The sequence below is a fragment of the Akebia trifoliata genome, chromosome 9, assembly GCF_017979445.1.
Source record: "Akebia trifoliata isolate Shusen 1 chromosome 9, ASM1797944v1, whole genome shotgun sequence".
NCBI classification, from domain to species: domain Eukaryota; kingdom Viridiplantae; phylum Streptophyta; class Magnoliopsida; order Ranunculales; family Lardizabalaceae; genus Akebia; species Akebia trifoliata.
This window is the reverse complement of record NC_141383.1, coordinates 16,800,408-16,819,683: the sequence shown is the minus strand read 5'-3', so window position 1 is coordinate 16,819,683 and position 19,276 is coordinate 16,800,408. Positions and strand designations below refer to the sequence as shown.

At 34.0% G+C, this 19,276-nt stretch overlaps 1 protein-coding gene across 1 annotated transcript; it reads right to left on the bottom strand.

The window, feature by feature from the left end:
• Nucleotides 1–12,974: 12,974 nt before the first annotated feature.
• LOC147394425 (glycosyltransferase BC10-like) lies at nucleotides 12,975–19,076 on the bottom strand. The gene is made up of 2 exons (XM_086454766.1): nucleotides 18,417–19,076; nucleotides 12,975–13,864 (listed from the first exon to the last, which is right to left on the bottom strand). Exons 1-2 carry the CDS (start codon nucleotides 18,969–18,971, stop codon nucleotides 13,223–13,225), a joined length of 1,197 nt encoding a protein of 398 aa, XP_086310892.1. The 5' UTR covers nucleotides 18,972–19,076; the 3' UTR covers nucleotides 12,975–13,222.
• Between the last annotated feature and the right edge of the window lie 200 nt (nucleotides 19,077–19,276).

Sequence of the window (19,276 nt, the reverse complement as noted above, 5' to 3'; positions counted from 1 at the left end):
TGTCACAAAATAATTTTGATAATGAAAATAAATAATAATTCCAACAATCTCCTACTTGGCCTTCACATACACCTTTTGTTTAAAATGACTCTCTAGATTGTTACCTTTTGAATAATCGAGTGCACTCTTTTGAAAAACAATTCAGATAATCTTTAACTATTACCTTCATTCAAAGATACCACTAATGAAGGATCATGGATGTAACAAAGTGCTTATTTGTCGGCCCTAAGACAGTTCCATGGTCTCAAAACTAGTACCGTCAATGAATTTCAGGAGTTTACCTTTACGTGAACTTTCTTTGTGGTATTAGGGCAATGTACACTCCTTAATGTAGTATGTATGTACACTTCTCAATGTAGTCTGTATGTACATTCCCTAGGTGTCCAGCTTCATACTCATCATATGTTATTCTGATATCTTACTAGCAACTAGCTATGTGATATTCCATCACCTTCCTATCCAGAACGAAGACTTCATTAACGTGATGCCAAGTCACGTCTAATCCAAACATTTCTTCAATACTTTACGAGTACATCTACTCACAGGCAAAAATAACATGTGTACACAATAATGCATAAACAATGACTAGTCATAATCAATTTCTTTAAGCAGCAATAAATAATTTATCAAGAGTATCAAAACAAACATAAAATAAACTCAACATTTAAATAACATGAACAAATGATATGATAACTCCCATACGAATCACATGTTCCTTGAAAATATTTGGCGGGAGTCCTTTTATGAGAGGGTCAGCTATCATATTGGTAGAATCTATCTTGGCAATCTCGATCAATCCTTCACGAACCTTTTCACATACTAAAATGTATTTTATTTCGATGTGCTTGTTTCCTCTTATCATTCTTTCATTTTTTTGCAAAATCAGTAGCAGTCTTGTTATCACAATAGATAATAATAGGTCTATCAATGGAATCTACAATCTTTAATTTACCGATAAAATTCTTCAACAAACTGTTTGACGAGTTGTTTCATAACATCTAATAAACTTTGAATACATGGTCGAATCTGTCAGAATGGTCTGTTTTAAGCTTCTTCATGAGATGGCTCAATGCCCAAGTATGAAAATATAACCTGAAGTAGACTTCATGCTATCACGACATCTAGCATGATCTGCATCAGCATAACCAACAACTTGAAGCTCACTCGATCTTCCGTATACTAACATAAAATCTTTTATTTTCTGCAAATACCGAAGTACTTTCTTTACTGCTCTTCAATGAGCAATACTGGGGTTCTGCTGATAGCTCCCAAGCATACTGACGATGTAACTAATATTGGGTCAGATGTAAATCATTGTATACATAAGACTATCGATTGCTGAGGCATATTCTGATGCATCGACCTCCATCTTCTCAAACTTGTTCTTGGGACACTAATCTTGACTGAATACATCTACTTTTACCACATGAGCCTCACCATGAGCACATTTATCTATACCAAATCTTTTGAGCACCTTTTCAATGTATGCCTTCTATGACAAACCCAGAAACCCAGCTTGTCTATCTCTGTGAATTTTAATCCCTAGAACATATTAAGCATCCCCCATATCTTTCATATCAAAACTTTTTTACAGAAAAGACTTTGTATCACACAAGAGATAAACATCATTGCTTGCCAGCAATATATCATCAACATAAAGTACAAGAATGATGAATCGACTCCCATTCATCTTGAAATATATGCACTTGTCGACGACATTTTCTTTAAATTCGTATCCGATCATCACTTTATCAAATTTCAAATACCACTGTCTTGATACTTGTTTCAACCCATAAATTGATCTTTTCAGCTTGCAGACAAGATGTTTTCTTTTATCAACTTTAAAACCATCAGGTTGTTCCATGTAAATCTCTACATCCAGTTTACCATTCAAAAAAATAGTTTTTACATCCATCTGATGTAAATCTAAATCATAGTGTGTCATTATTACCAAGATGATCCTCAGTGAATCTTTAGAAGAAACTGAAGAATAATTTTCACTGAAGTCAATACCTGACTTTTGCTTGAAACCCTTCGCTACAAGTCTTGTTTTGAACCTCTCGACCTAATCTTCTGAATCCTTTTTAGTTTTGAAAACCCATTTGCATTTTATTATCTTACAACCTTCTGAAAGCGTCGTTAGTTCCCATACTTCATTCTTTTCCATAGATCTCAATTCTTCTTTCATTGCTTCCTGCCAGAATTGAGATTCATTTGAGTCTATTGTTTCTTTGAATGTTGAAGGATCATCTATATCACTTTTGATAGCATCTCCTTCTTGAAAGTATACCTCATAATCATCTGTAATAACGGGTCTACGTTCTCGGGTAGATCTCCTAATGGAAATGATTAGTTGTGGAACTGAAACCTTTGCTTGGGGATTGGGTTCTGGTTGGATTGCTGCATTTTCTACAACGACTGTATGAACATGTGATGCCACCAAATGAGATAAAGGTTGCGGAATAAAGCATATTGGTGGATCACTACGTTTCTCTTCAAATATAATCTTCCTTCATTTTTCAATCATATTGTTTTGACCATCTTCAAGAAATCTAGCACGATTGATTTCAACAATCTCCATATGTCTAGACGGATAGAAAAATCTATAACCCTTCGACCTCTCAAGATAACCAAGAAAGTGACAAGTTTTCATTCGAGGATTAAACTTTTTCTGATTTGGATTGTACAGCTTCCCCTCGGCAAGACACCCCCAAACATGAAGATGGCCAATGCTTGGTTTCCTACCAGTCCATAACTTGAAATGAGTTTTTGAAACTGCTTTATAAGAAACTCTATTGGGAATATAAACTGTTGTCTTCAAAGCTTTATCTCAAAAGTTTTCTAATAAGTCTGAGTGACTCATCATACTGCGAACAACTTCTTGATAAGTCCGGTTTCTTTTCTCAGCAATCCCATTTTGCTCAGGTGTTCTAGGTGTGGTATATTGATGAACTATTCCTTACTCCCTCAAATATTCCACAAACTTCCCATGATTTACACCATCATTATCCATCATCCCATAATACTATCCACCTCTATCAGATTTGACAGCTTTGATATTCTTATCCAGCTGCTTCTCAACTTCTGTTTGATAGATTTTGAAAACTTTTAATGCCTCTTCTTTATGGTGTATCATATATAGATAGACAAATCTAGAATAATCATCGATGAAAGTAATGAAATAACATTGACCACCTCGATAAGGAATTGGAAAAGGACCACAAATATCTGTATGAACTAATCATAACAAATCAGTAGCTCTAGTAGCTTCAAGCTTCCGTTACTTAGTCATCTTTTCCTTAATGCAATCCATACATACATCAAAATTAGAGAAATATAAAGGACTCAGAATTCCTTTCTTAACTAAGGATTCTAGTCTTCTTTTGAAAATATGACCTAATCTCAAATGCCATAACATAGAAGAGTTTTCTGACGAACTAGGACGCTTAGACCCCAGAACATGTGAATCAACAGATAAACATAATAGAGAAGAAGCAAACGAACTATCCAAAGATAACTGATAAAGACCATCCAACAAAAAATCATGTCTAACAACGTCATCATGATAAAGAATGTGCATCCTACTGTCGCAAAAAGTAAAAGCATAACCAGCAATGTCCAATCTAGAAATAGAAATAATATTTCGTCTAAAAGACGGGATGTAAAAAGTATCTTCTAAAAACAAATAATGTCTTGTATCGAGAATGAGGCGATAAGCTCCAATAGCCTCAACCTACAATGCCTCTGCATTCTCAAGAAAAAGTCTATCCTCTGGTATGAGGTTTCTTTTACTGACGAACTCCTGTAGAGGATGAGAAATATGCATAGTTGCGCCTGAATCAATCCACCATAAGTTTGTGAAGGAACATCAACTAAATTAGACTCATGGCAAACAAGAACTAAATTAATACCTCTTATATTCTTTTGCAACCAGTTCTTATAAGTAAAACAATCATTTTTCACGTGTCCCTTCTTCTTGTAGAACCAACAATCTTCATTATCTGTTTTCCCAGCTTCTGTTTTTTTTTTATTTTTATTGTTGTCTGATTCTTGAAACCCTTAAACCATTTTCTTTGCTTGAAGTTCTTGTTGTTGCCTTTCTTGAAGCCCTTATACTTGAAATTTTTCTTACTACTTGCATGAACTACCAAGTGAGCTGACTCAACCTTCGATCCTCTCAATCTTGTTTCCTTAGTAACACAAAGAGAAATCAACTGATTCAAATCCCATTTAATTTCTTGTGTACTGTAATTGACCTTAAAAGTATCGAAAGATTTAGGTAGAGATAAAACTATCATGTGAACCAAAAGTTATCTTCAAAAATAATCCCTTACTCGCGGAAACTAATGACGAGCTTTGACATCTTCAGAATATGTTCCCGCACATTTTCGTTACCATCATACTTCATATTCATTAACTAACCCAAATACTCATACTGAACAGATCTCTTTGTTCCCACAAATTATTTCTTGATAATCTGCAATAGTTCCTTAGCTATATCTGTGATCTAAATACCACCTCGAAAAATCTCACTAATAGATGTTTGAATGATCATCATAGACAATCTATTAGTCTTTTTCCATTTAAAAAAATGGGTCCTTACCAACTCCGTAGAATCTGAAAGTGGAGTCGATGGCATGTCCTCAAAAAGAACAAAATCAAAATCCATGCATCCCAACAAAATGTCAATATTCATCCTCCAAGATGAGTAATTAAAGTCATTAAGAGGCTCAATCCCTGCTAGACTCTTTTGAATCAATAACCTATCCATAGCTGCAATAAGATATGGTCAAACATTAATATATACTGTGTGATTCAATTTTTTCAATTCGTACTAGGGGTTTTGGTCGAATCGTTTCAGAGTGTTTTATTAAGGATGAAACTTTTCACTCTGTAGGTACAAACAAGTCGCATCATCAAGACTCGCCTTTGGGCTGAGATCTCAATATGCTATATGTTCTCTAAAATTGCGTTGGAGTACGCACATAGACCTAGCCACTCATGTTCCAGTTTAATCCAAACACTATCCACACCTTTAGGCAAGAGGGTTATCATTCTCTCCCCTTTACACTTGTGACTATTTTATTCACTCGATCTACACAAACATCCCTAAATCACCTTTATGTGAAAGTTAATGATTTCATGCAAAAGAGTGCCACAAAGTGATCTTAATGAGATACTAAGTCTCAAAATTCAAGAACCCGTAACTTCCATAGAACGATCACCTTTAGGCAGACTACTATCCTATTTCTATCACGTTCCTTGAACGATCACTCAAAGTGTCTTCCTAAATCCTTATAGGAAAGACCTATACCCTAATATATCTAAATATTCTTGTTTTGCATATTGGTACATTAAAAATTAACAATTAAATTTTCAATATAAAAGAAAGTAATTATAGATATATTCTCTAAAAGAGTATAATTTAATCTAAACTTTACTATTATATGTTACTGTCAATGAATTATTTTTAATATTTTTATTGAATAGATCTCGAAAAAATATTCAAAATGGATTCTTGTTTTGTCCAAATCGGAGTTAAAACGATTTAGTTATGATTTTTCAAAGTTTTTAAAGGAAAAAAACGATTTTCTATGGTCTGGTTCACGTTTAAACCAACTGAACCGGTTTGACTCGAATCGGGTCATGGGTTGACCCAAACGAGTTGGATAAGTGGGTCGGTTCGAGTCTGAAACAGGTTTAACCCAACAAACCTAATTAAATTCTTAAGATATATTTAAATCGGGCTTAGAAAAAAAAAAAATAAACGGGCTTGGCCCAATAAAATATCAAAGCCCAACCGAAAAACCCGAATCGGGTTGGCCCAAAAAGATCGTCTTCGTTGTTAAGAAGACATACTGCTGAAAACCCTATACCCGCTACCACCCAATCGCATCCACCCAAACGTCAACCTGCAGGGCTGATCGCCGACATCGGACGACTAATATGGTCACCGAAAAACGTCCGGTAACCTCGGATTGAAATCCCGTGACTCAGATCGACTGATTTGAGAATCGAAAATTATTATTATTATTTTTTATTCGATATAAACATATCTAGATTCTATAATCGATTTTAGAGTTTCACAATCGTTCTATCTTATTGATTCGATTTTGGTTTGTATAAGTTTCGATTTCTAATTAATAATCGATTTATTTCAAAAAATAAATTTGGATTCGGATCAGATTTAAACAAGATTGATTTAAATTCGATTTAGAATTTAATCAAAATTTGTTTATTTTAGATTGGTAGAACTAGATTTAGAATCTCTGCCTTCGTTAATCTTCTTTGAAGAAAAAATGGTAGATTTTATTTTCGAATAAATCGATTTTAATAAATCAATAATAAATAAAAAATATTTATTTCAAAATTAAATCTATTCATCTCAAATTTAATCAATGGTTTTGATCAAGATCAAATCCAGAGAGGCTCTGATACCAATTGTTTGTAAAAATACTATAAACATAATAGACATGGATCTAGGATTTAATCTTGAATAAACAATAGAATAATTGAAATCAAAATAATAATTGTAAAATACCTGGATTCGCTTTTCCGATTATCCGCGAAGAATATGTTGATATTGATCTGCGAAGAATAGATGCACTACCCCAACTCTGCCTACACTTTTAGTGATGGGAACCTCTATCTCAATAATAGAATAATCTGTGTGTAGAGAGGGGGGAACGACTACCTATTTATAAAAGAGGATACTAGATTTTTTACCCATCGTAGAATTCTAGTATTAGGTGAATACCACTTAAATTTTGATAGGATGTTCACTAACCCATCATATTTGATGTTGGTAACTGATGCCAGACCATTAGCATGGTTTCCAATTTTATCCTTAATGTTTTGAACAAATTACAATCCAGTATTTACATAAAATTTGTATATGTGAAAAGACCACAAAATAATTTTGATAATGAAAATAAATAATAATAAAAATAATAATTCCAACAGTGTCATGTAGATCTCTTCATTCAAATTACCATGACGAAATGCAGTCTTTATATCTAATTGTTATAGCTCAAGGTCCAAGCTAACTATCAAAGCCAAAACTACTCTAATAGAACTCATCTTCACAACTGGAGAAAAATCTCATCAAAGTCTATGCCTTTCTTTTGATCGAAGCCTTTAACCACTAATCGAGCTTTATACTTCACTAGCTTCTCATTGCCATTTTTCTTCAACTTGAATACCCATTTGTTCTTCAATATTTTCTTACCCTTTATATGTTTCACCAACTCATAAGTGTCATATCTCTTGAAAGAATTCATCTCTTCTTGCATTGCTTTTATCCAATTAACCCCGTCCTCATGAGATTGTGCATCTTGAAAGCTCTTAGGCTCCCCATTATTAGTAAACATAATCTACTTTGAAATAGTGTACCTTGTAAATGGTCGATGCTATTTAGTAGACTTCTTCTCCTGAGGTCTTGTGCTATCCATATGAGAGGGATACTCTCCTCTCATCAGGTTCCTCCTTTGGCATCTCATCATTACTATTGAACTTTAACATATTACTACTAGTCATATATGGTATATCATCCATGTTAAAATCTACATGTACCTCTCCCCCATCTGTGGTATGGTTTAAGTGAGAGGGGTTGGGAGTGAGATCAATTGCACCAAACACCACATCCTTAGGTTTCTTGACGCTTTCAACATCATTGAAAACTTAATCTTTATGAAATACCACATCTCTACTTTTAACAATCTTACTATTCATTGGATCCCATAACCTAAACTCAAATTCTTCATTTCTATAGCCTAGCAAAATGCATGGAAGAGTCTTGTCATCAAGCTTCAACCTATGCTCTTTTAGGACATGTGCAAAAGCCTTGCATCCAAATATTTTTAAATGCGAGTAGGATACATCATTCCTACTTGATACTCTATCTGGTATGTTAAAGTTCAAATGTATTGATAGAAAATAATTTATCAAATAACAAGTAGTGTGTAGACATAAGATGTTCATCATAGAACCTCAATGCTGTGTTATTTGGAGTCACCACCATTCTTGTTTGAAAATGGGGGTGAGTGAGCACTCGAAATAATTTTGAAATTGGTTTTACCATTGAAGTGATTCTCATATATGGAAAAGGCATGGTCTACCTAAGATCCATTAAGTCATAAATCAAGTAGTTTATTGATTCAATGAAACTACATTGCAATGTATAGGTTGGACTCCCACCTATGTATAAAACTTGATGTGCAACTCTTTTTTTATTATTGGAAAAGGTATAAGGAAATATGTTGGTGGATTAAATTCAATAACTGGATTTGATCTCATCTTAGCATTTGGGTTCCCTTCTATTTAAAGGATCATTTTAAAGATCCTCTTATCTTTATTATCCTTTTTGGACTTGCTATTATAAGACTCATAAATTATTAAATCATAGGATGTTGAAGAGGATTTAAGACCATTTGGTGCTTGTTCATTTATATTTAGTGATATTATTTTTCAGGTAATCTTATTTGATCTTATTCTATGCACGATATTTCTTTCGATAGAAGAATTCAAGTATGGGTATGTGATAGCATTGCTTTTTTCCGTAGGGGGGTTGATAGTATGATGGATGAAAGACTGGGTGCAATCTTCTTGTCCCATGGCATTGGACATTTTCTTGGGATTGATGCTCATGACCCAAGAGGCTATCCTCAAGACAAGGTTTTTGATAAAAATAGCTTGTTTCAACTCCACCCACAGCTGGGGTTGGCATAAAAAACATGGGCAGTCAGCCAGGTTTGAAACAGAGTTTAAACCTTTTGCTTCTATTGACATGAAAGAGCCATCCGAAAGTGAAAAGCCAGTAAATGAAGGTGGGCATATTATAAGAGTCTTACTTAAATTGATGCTTGGAGTTTTGGTTGTTCTGAAATTATTTTGTCCAAACTTGATTTCTACTTTTGACATGTTGAATAAGGATGATATATAGTTGTTGGAAAAGTAGTTGGATTATGTAATTCAGCTGTTCAGAATTTTTTTTTAACCTTATTTATTTATTTATTATTTATGATTCAACTTTATAATTGAGAAATAGATTAAAGGCTATTATAAGTAATTCTTAAGTAATTTGTAGTGTGTACCATTGGTGTTTCTACAACTAACAGAGTTCCACAAATTTACACTAAATGTTGTTTTGGGTTTTATTATCACCATTAATCCTTTGTTGCTCAAGGAATTGAGAGGTTGTACACTTCGTTTAGGTCAACTTGATCTGATATTGTTAATCAATTTTAGGGTACGAAACTACTTTCCATAATCCCATCCCCAGAGATGTTCTTACCTTGATTGGAACTTTTTTGCTCAGACCAAATCGGGAATTGGTTCACTGTTTTATTGCCTATTTGAACTCAAACTCTACTAGAATCCAGCCTTCTATATTATTTATGGTAAGATGCCCATGAGAGATGGGCATCGTGGGAGTTTGTTTCAAGTTGGCTCTTATGCTGTTTTTTGTGGTGACATTACTTTGGGCCTAACAGATTATCTTCTAATTATGCTGTTTTTTAACCTTGGCTTGGTGGCTTCTATATGAGTTCTAAATTTTGCTAAATATTTACTATGTGCTGTTGACCAATTCCCAATTAGGTCATGTTTGTGTTTCTATAAAAAAAAGAGTCTAGTGTAGCAAATGACTGCAATTTGAGAAAGCTCTCAATCCATTAATTGGGATAAAGTGTAGACGATGATGGACAATAAAAAAAAAAACATTAGATGAATGCAATTTCATTGAGCACACTTCTCCATTGCTTTATTAACTACTTATTGGACCAAAATATTGAACAAACAAACCAATTGAGCTTACCCAGACACTCCTGCTCTTCTAACATAGATCCCAATAATCTAAACTTCTGTTTCCATATTCTCTTATATACAAATCAGTACATCTCAATATAGAATTTAGTATATAGTAGCACCATACAAGTTTAAATAAAAAATAAATTTAAAGTTCTCACTATGTATATAAAGGTTGTAAATTAAATCTCTATTTTGTTGATGAAAAATGCTAGGACCATATGTGGAAAGGCCTATTTCGACGAGGAGGGGAAATTGCAGTAATATGAAAAGAGTTAAGGGGACAAACAAATCTTTATAGAAAGGTATGAACTTTTGGTCATGCTGATTCAGCCTCTTTTAGATATATTTGTTTAAACATGCAAAGAAAACTAGTATACAAATCTTTCTTTTTGATTATGATGATCTACTTTGGTTGAGGCAAATATTTGACGTTTCTTCTCTTTTTGATATATCTGTTAAAACCGACTCCTTTTAAAACGACGGTCTTGGACCACGTTTTTTGCGCAATATGACATAGTGGAGCTTGTGTTGTGAATTGTTGTTTGATAAGTGATCACCTATCAGTATGTGGTAGTTCTACACCCACTCCCTTCAAAATCTTATCTTAATGGCTTAAAGCACTTCCTATCGTTCTCATTAACATTATGTTTCGTCTTCCATTGAAGGACTTACCTTCTTTTCAAGTAAGACAATAGTTTCATACATGAATTTGGATAATCTGGCTCTCCCATTCAAACATTGTGTCTTCTTGTATATTTTCCAAATTCTTAATGGATTTTTTTAATGCAATAAATTTTCCAATTTCTTTTTTAAAAGACAATATTATGGATGCATTGTAGTTAGCGGCACTAGACTTCATTGCATGTGCATCTGCCAATGTGTTTGCTATGACCAACTCGAGGAGTCAGCTCTCTTACCTTGTGACTAGATACCGGGTTTTACTATGGTGGTGGCCATGCTCCTACCTTATGGCCCAACAAAAGAGGCTTGCGGGGATTTTGGCAGAGAATAGCACTATAGGATGGAATGGTTTTGTAGATAGAGTCGGTAAGATAATCGAAAAAGTCACAATTCATCACAAAAGTCTTTATGATTAAAGAACTGAAATCTTGATGCTTGTTCGTGGCTTTCCAACATTTTTTGTAGTGTAGATATGTTTGTAAATTTGTGAAAAAAAGCAATTGGATTTATCAATTTTGTGAGCACTCCACATGGTAAGTCAATAATCTTTTATAAATGGTAAGAAAATCTTTTTTATTTTTTTATACTTATAAATCAAGAAGAATGACAGCCATAGACCGTCGTTTGTGGCTTTAGTCGTTAATAAACGATTGTTAACAACAATAATTTTTTCTGACTGTCAAACACAGTTGTTTTTTCCGATGTTTTTGGTTTGTTGTAAATAAAATGCGACTCCTTTTAAAACGATGGCTCCTGTGTCTGTTAGAGCAGTTGTTTTTTTCAAAAACAACTATCTTGGGCTGTCGTTTTTTTGCACGTTATGATGTAGTGAAGGTTTTCTTCTCAAGTTTATATCCAAAATGTGAGATGAGACAATATTGGAATAATACAAGGATTTACCTATTTGAAGCATCACCAACTCTGACTTCTCACCACTAAGAATCCTCCAAACAACCTTTTTGGATGAAATCCTGAATATGTTAAAGACTCTCGCTGCAATCGGATTCGTATGCCGTGGTAGTCGTTAGAAGAACAAGTTCAAAATACCAACCGCTGTTTCTCTCTCACTTGGCTGCCCTTTTCTTTTTCTCTCTTGAATGTTCTGAGACTACTTTCACAAACTCACGCTGTTCTGCTCTCACAACCTTCTCTAATCTATTGTGCACATAGCATACTCACAAGCACAAACCAAACCCCCCCCCCCAAAAAAAAAAAAAAAAAAAAAAAAAAAAAGCTTTTCTTTTGCTTTTGTTGGGCTCATAGGAGACAAACACCAGAAAACATACGCTAACAATTAAAAAATCATTTGGGCTAGACCCATTTATTTTGGGCTTCCAAACATAACAAAATCTTGTTGGATGTGATCCTCCCTTTTTCCAATAATTCAAAATCATTTTTTAAAATTCTATCTTCTAATATTTTGTACTCACAAATGTTAGGAGTGTAATACTCATCTGAGTAACAAGAAACTCTACAAATTTTCTAAATGATGTGAAAAAAATTTATGGTCTAATATGATCTTCATTACAAGGTTGCAGTCCATCTCGAACCATTGAAACCCTTTTCGTTAGGGCATAGAATGGATTGAACTTGACCAGTCTAAGTGATTTGAAAATCAAATTTAGCGAGTTCGAATCCTAGAAGTAGATCCAAATAAAAAATGTGATTTAATCTCCCTTGACCAAATTTGGATCTGGATCTGATATGGATCCATCTTTAGATTGGTCAAGATCCAAATGATATATTAATTTGAAATTTATATTTTTTTAGGTTTCTAAAAATATCATTTTCTACTACTACATATGTTTCTTATAAAATGAAAGTTATAATGGTAAAATAGAATAATAGTATACAAATTAGCAAAGAATACAGAGTCCTCCTGGACTGACCTCTTTTCACACTTTTTTGACGTGGAGGTGTGCACAGAACCATAAATGATTTTTACTTGTATCTCAATGAAAAACACCTATGGCTCCTACACCCTTCTACCTCAGAAAAGTGTGATTCATATGTAAATCACTAAAAAAAATTAGCACAAATCTTAGGGTGGCGTTAGCAAAAGTTGGTGTGGAAATAAAAACTCTCAAAAAAAAGGGCTTCCAACCCTTGATTAAAATTTCTCAAATCAGAATACAGGACTCGTTGCTCCTACCCTTCTCAAGATGCACCCCATTTGGTGACAGGGTACATAGAAAAAATGAACCCACTCAGCACCTTGTTACCGATTGGTTCTGAATAAGAGGTTATCATGAAACCCGTAGTTTTTCTTTGGGAATCATATGGTGGGGTGGGGGGATGAGGGTGAGTCCAAATCAAATGGCTAGAGATCTATAAGGTAGGTTTTTTTTTTTTTTTTCACCTTGTTGGTAATATTTGGATTGATCAATATGGGGGATGTGTGTTTGTGACCAACACCACAGGTTTTCTCTCCTTAGAAAAAACTATCATGTTAACAGGTCTCAAAGCTTACAATAAAGAAATTTTAGTGCTTATTTACATTTAAGAAAAAGTAGCCCTTGAAATTTATTAAAAAAAATAGGGTATTTTCTCATTGTGCCCTAAATTATTACAACAACAAATGGAATAATCAATAATCAATAAAACTTATTATACACAAGAAGAAAATGATAGTATCGCACCTTTACCATCATCTCTAGACCAGATCTATAACTATGTTGGTCTTTGAGATTTGTGTAGTGTGTGAATCCCAAGGCACCATTCCAAAGAAGGCAAATCAATTAAAGCTCATGACTTTTGGCGCAAACCTCAACAATCTATCCAAACTCTGAGGCAAGAATTTCCTTGCAAACAAGAAGCAAACATTTGTGCTTTTCCCATTGTACTCACACTTTCTTCCACTTCTCATCCTCTCCAAAAGCTCAATTGTTACATCTCTTCTTGAAAACCTTGTTGGATGTGGTCCTCCCTTTGACCAGTCAACCCAAGTCAAACTTCTATTTGAATTTATCTTCCAATACTTCCCGCTCACAAATGTTGGTAGGTAATGCTCATCTGAGTAACAAGAAGCTGTACAAAATTTTCTAAATATAGGAAAATATTCATGATCCGAGATGACCTTGATTGCAAGATTGCGGTTCATTTCGAACCATTGAGACCCTTTTCGCCATTGCTCGAGCTTAATAAGTGGCTTCATTCGGGGGTTATATCGCCCACGACCAACTGGACCTGGTAAATCGTAGGCCCCAACAAAGGACTTAGTAGAGTTCATGAGGTAAGAGTAGATGGTAGAGAAGTTGAAGATGGGAATGCAGGACTCTGAAAGGAGAACAAATCGTTGATTTGATAAGTCAAGCAATGCATTAGCTAATAAGCGACGCTCAGCTTCGATCATATTAAATTTTCCCCATTGCACTTCCTGCATGCATGATATGAAGAAGAGCTTAATTGACATTCTTTCATAAGGGATTTTGTTCAATACACACAATATCAAAAAAAAAAAAAAAAAAAAAAAAAAAACCATTTTTCCAACCTTACCATAAATCATTTATTTTTTATCTTTTACCGACAAAATGCAAGATTTTTATTGTCATTGGCATTGTCGTAAATAATTTTTAAGAATTTATTATATTTAAAAATTGACTAGTGATAAACTGACGTTTTTTTTTTAACTCTGACATGGCATGTGAACAGAACCATAGATCTTTTTCCTTGTATATCCTGCAGAAAAAGATTTATGATTCTATGCATTATTGCATCAGAGAGTGTACAAACTACAAAGAGCATTAGTTTATCACAATTCTTAAAAATTACCATTTTACAATGATAATAAAACCCTTACCTTTTGTCATCAAAAGTAATAAAAAAAAAAATTAAAAAAAAAAACACACTTTTTTTTTTTTTTTTTTTAGGTTTTTATGTGAAAAACTAAGGCCTGGAAGTGTCTAATGTTATTAACTGTAGAGTGGCCCAAGCTAGACCCAAATTGACAAAATTGCATTCAATCCTCATTCAGGCCAACTCTGGGGCTCCCAATGCATTCGATCAGACCCGATAAAAACCTAATTCGACAAGGCTTCAATCTGATTGATATATTATTGGATCTAACAGTTCTAAATCCTAGCCAATAATATGTGAAAATTATAATATATTTTATATTATTTAAATATGTGACGTCGTATCTACATTATGTTTCAAATCGGATATTTATTCGAAATACAACCCCATTTTATTGAGATCTGATAAGGTGGCAATCCAATCAATTCAGGAGTTCCTGATCAACCTGATCTGATCCATTCATTGACAACCCTAAACTAAACAAATTAAGGTTCTCAGGACATTCCAATTAAACTAAATTATAGTCCAATGTGTTAGAAACCATAGAGTATTTGTCACTACTTATATATGTTTCCTCTTCTTATTCTTGTCCTCCTTTTTATCAAAAAAAAAAAGGGGGATACAGGATTCGTCTTATTTAAAAAAGAAATTATATAGAAAGAAGGATGAAATAAAGCTCAGAAGAAGAAAGGAATTTATAAAGGTGTCTGGAGAATTCAGATTGGAGTGTTTTTGTTGGTTTAAGAGTAGAATCAAAGCAACACGTTGGTATTGCTTCATGTTTTGCTGACAACAAACTTTCTAGTCCAGGGCCTGACCCAGGTGGTATTGGGCCCCCTTACAAGCTTGTTCATAAAGCCCATTATGGAAATATGCTTGAATCTATCAATCAGGATGGCTTCTTGGAGGTATAAGTCTGGGGGAGTGTGGGCCAAACACTCATGCATGATGAAGTGGGCCCAAAAGAATGTCCCATGAGATGGAAAAGGAGGCTGGTGTGGGTAATGTCACTCGACTCTCGACTCACGAGGAAATTGAGATTATGTGACAAGAATAGTTAGTGACGATGCAAGAGGTCGCTCTTATGTAAGGCTGAGAGTGTTGCTCCTTCTTTGCTAGCGGGGTTCGGGGTCTGCCTTAACCCCCGGTTACCTAACAATTATTATTATTATTATTAATTTTTTACTCAACTCGGGGAAGAGTATCTATGCTTGGTAATATAGTACCACAGAGTTGATTGTCGTCGCTACCGTATCTCACATTACTAATCCTAAGCTAAGAAAATGGATTTTCACATGTTTGATTTCCCAAAGGAAAATGTCAAGAAGAGAGTTGAATGATGAGTGGGATAATCTTGAAAGAATGAAATTAAGATTTTCGCTCTGATGAAAAAAATAATTTCTTAGATAGTAAGCCCAGGGAATATTTTCCCATGAAATGTTCAATCACACATGTGCAAAAAATCACATTTTCTAAGAAAAATTATTTTTTGTTGATTTTCCATGCAATCATACATACCTGCAATATCTTGAATTGGAGAAAAGGAAATACAAAATAGAAAAGTTTTGTCGGAGTAGATAGTCCCGAAAGCAAATATGAACTTATTTTCAATCATAAAAGTTGTGGTTCTTAACAAAATTAAAGATAAATGTAATATAACAATGTCAATAAGGTGTTTTATGAAAACAGGTATGAACTTTTTAAATTATATAACCGATTCTGTTTTTAAAAATAATTACAGAAATGGGTATATAGCCATTGTTGTAATTTTCTTTACAAAAAATGGCTAATAACATATACAGATAGCTTACTGAAATTATGTAAATGCCCTAAATTTAAATTCACCTTTTGATTTTACAAAAAATGTGCGCGTTTAAATGAAATTTTATAGTTATTTAACAAACTAATATAATTTTTTAAAGTTAAACATACAAACTTCATCTATATGGGTACATTTAAATTTATAATAAAAAAAAGGAGAATTTAAATTAAGGGCATATACCTAACTTCAGTATGCTATCTGACAAACCCATTTTAATTAATTAAAAAAAAAGACATTCTATTGCCACACCAACTTTTGCTAACTCCACCTCAATTCATATGTAAATCACCAAAGGATTAGCACACATCTTGGAGTGGTTTTAGCAAAAGTTGTGGCAATAGAAGCTCTCAAAAAATTTATTTACAACATGGGTGCATACCCATTCTCGTAAATATACCCGTTCTTGAAACTTTCTCATTTCTACATACTATTAGTATTTCCAAGATTCATGGACTATGATTTCCAAATATTTTATTAAAAAAAAGGAGAAAATCTCCTTTTAAAGCTAATTGATTTAATTGATAGTTCATTTGCATATTTTTGTTTCTATGAATGGTTAATCCACAAGTGCTCTAACTGGTTCAACCATCAATAGGTGCTACGTGCATGCAGAGTATGAAATTTTATAAACTTTCAAAAACATAAAATTGAAAAAAGAGATTTTTTTTACTGTTGGATTTAAATTTTAAATCTGGGTGTTTAGTGGCTGTCTATTTTCAAACTCAAGATTTAGTCAAAAAAATATTTTTTTTAGGATTTTTTTTTTCCAAACCCAATCTAGACCACAAATCAAGAGGGATAAGATGTCATTTGGACCAACGTGGCAGTCCACATGGCTCAAATGTAGACCTCGATCTATGCTCTACATGGTGCCTCGGTCTGTACAACATTTTCCTTATGCATATATTACAAAATTTAAATTGATCCAGCCAATTTGAGAAATTTTGTTCCATTTTTAAATCACCGTGTTCAATCCATGAATTTAAAACGTGCATGGCCTTGAGTCTTGTTTTTTTATTTATTTTTTATTTTTTGAAAATATGGTATTTCTATTGATAAAGGACCAGGACCCGGTCAATCAAGCAGTCCATAGGACATGCCCAACCCAAGTTTCCCAATCATACCCGACAAAACTAATCTATGACCACATGCACCGACTCACACAACACATGTAGCATTTTAATCAAGAAATGGTCCTCAATTTCAAACTCATAATCTAGAGGAGCAAACTCTAATTGTTGATCTTGTCACTAAAGCACGCCCCGAGTGGGTTGAGTCTTGTTTTGCCCCCCCACTAATACGTAGTGGATGATTTGTCCAATCATCTCTAGTCAAATTGTTTTGAAATATTTACTAATGAGTCGTGCAAGAGTGATATTGGATTTACTGTGATTTTTACATTTCTAATGTGGAGGTGCGCATCTATGATTATGTGTGCGCCACCATGTCAAAAGTGTAAAAATCACATAAAATCCAATGTCAACCCAGCATTAGTGTTTAGTAATTAATGTGTACATTTTATATTAAATAATTATAACTTTTCCTACTATAAAGTTGATTATTAGACGCTCCATCATAAAATCTTATTTTTATAAATAAAAAAGCATTTAAATCATTAAAAAGTAATTATTTAATTACATCAAAAACACAAATTCGGGTAAGAGTTTTCATTTAAGATGAATCATCTCACATCTTACACAAGTCAATGTGATGGACAATTCATATTTGATTAGAGTCATGATGGTATGATTTAGCAGGTGGCATACTCAATCAACTCTCTAACATGGACAAGTTTGGAAACCCATCCCGGGATACACAGTTCTCTCAAGATACACATTTATATGGGGAAGTGAAATTATGTATCCCGAGATGTATAGATCTGAGTTCCCGGACTTGTCATGTTAGAGAGTCGATTGAGTATACCACCTAACGAATCATATTACAACGACTCATTTGATCATCTTGTCATATCGCATTCAGGCCTAAGGGTCATTTCCACCGAGATTTAAAATATCATATCAAATGAATGTTTCAGTCAATGAAAAAAATAGGTATGTATTGGCCAATACAATCCGATATGTGTTTCAAATGTTTTGAAGTCAATGTTTCGTATCGTTCTAGGCCGATACTGTTACATATAACAACCAATACATTTTGGTAATTTGAACCATGATCTCCATCTTGGATGAATTTTAAAATCGTGGTTAAATCCAGTTTGTAAAACAGTGTTTTAGAAGCGAAGAAGGAGTAAATAAACAAATTGAAACAATAGCAAGGAAGAAGAAGCAAGACATAAATGACAGAAGCTAACCTTACTAGGGATTCTTCGATCATGAAACAGGGGACTTTCAGGCACTGTTGCATTGAAGGATGGATTGGAGTGAACGTAAATTGAATAATACCTTTCATGCCCTTTGAAGAACTTCTCCCACAGAGGAGCCAAAACTACACCCTCTCTTGTCAAGAACAAGAAAGCAATCTTGGGAACGCGTTTATAAGGAAATTCATGGATCTGAGGTACCATTGATGCCCTCCATAGCAATTCGGCATCGTTCATGTCATGCATCACATTAGGTGGTTTCAAATATTCTTTCAACCCAATTTTACTCACATTGGTTTGCTCAAGGTGATGCAAAGATGATTGGGGTGATGAGGTTTGTGGAAGTTTTGATGATTTTGAAGGAGAGAGAGAGAATTGGGAGATTTGAAAATTGAATGAGAAGCTTTTAATATAGAAACTGATTATGGTTCCAAATGCCAAACCAAACCCAAAGAGGAGGAAAGAAGTGAGAAAGTCTACGAGATGGAATTGAGCATTGAGGAGCTTGAAAGTTGAGGAAGGTGGTTTTTGCGGGCTGTTCGTCATTTTTCTCTAGAGAGAAGGACTTGGGTTTGTGTGTGTGTGTGTGTGAGAGAGAGAGAGAGAGAGAGAGAGAGAGAGAGGTTTGATGGGGTTGTGATGAGGGTGATTGATTGTAGGGAAGATCACATGTCTTCACGAAAAAGGAGATTCTTTATATCTACAAGAAACTTGATACATGGTTCAGAGAGAGAGAGAGAGAGAGAGAGAGAGAGAGAGAATGGTGGGGTGAAGATTACTTGACTTTATAGAAAAAGAGAGATTTTTTAGTAACAAGAAACATGATGGTTTAGACTTCAATTCATCGCTAG

Coding starts and splice junctions, on each gene's coding strand:
- LOC147394425 (XM_086454766.1), bottom strand. CDS start 18,971: ATGACGAACAGCCCGCAAAAACCACCTTCCTCAACTTTCAAGCTCCTC. Junction 13,865..18,416: donor ATCGAAGAATCCCTAGTAAG/GTTAGCTTCTGT, acceptor TCATGCATGCAG/GAAGTGCAATGGGGAAAATT.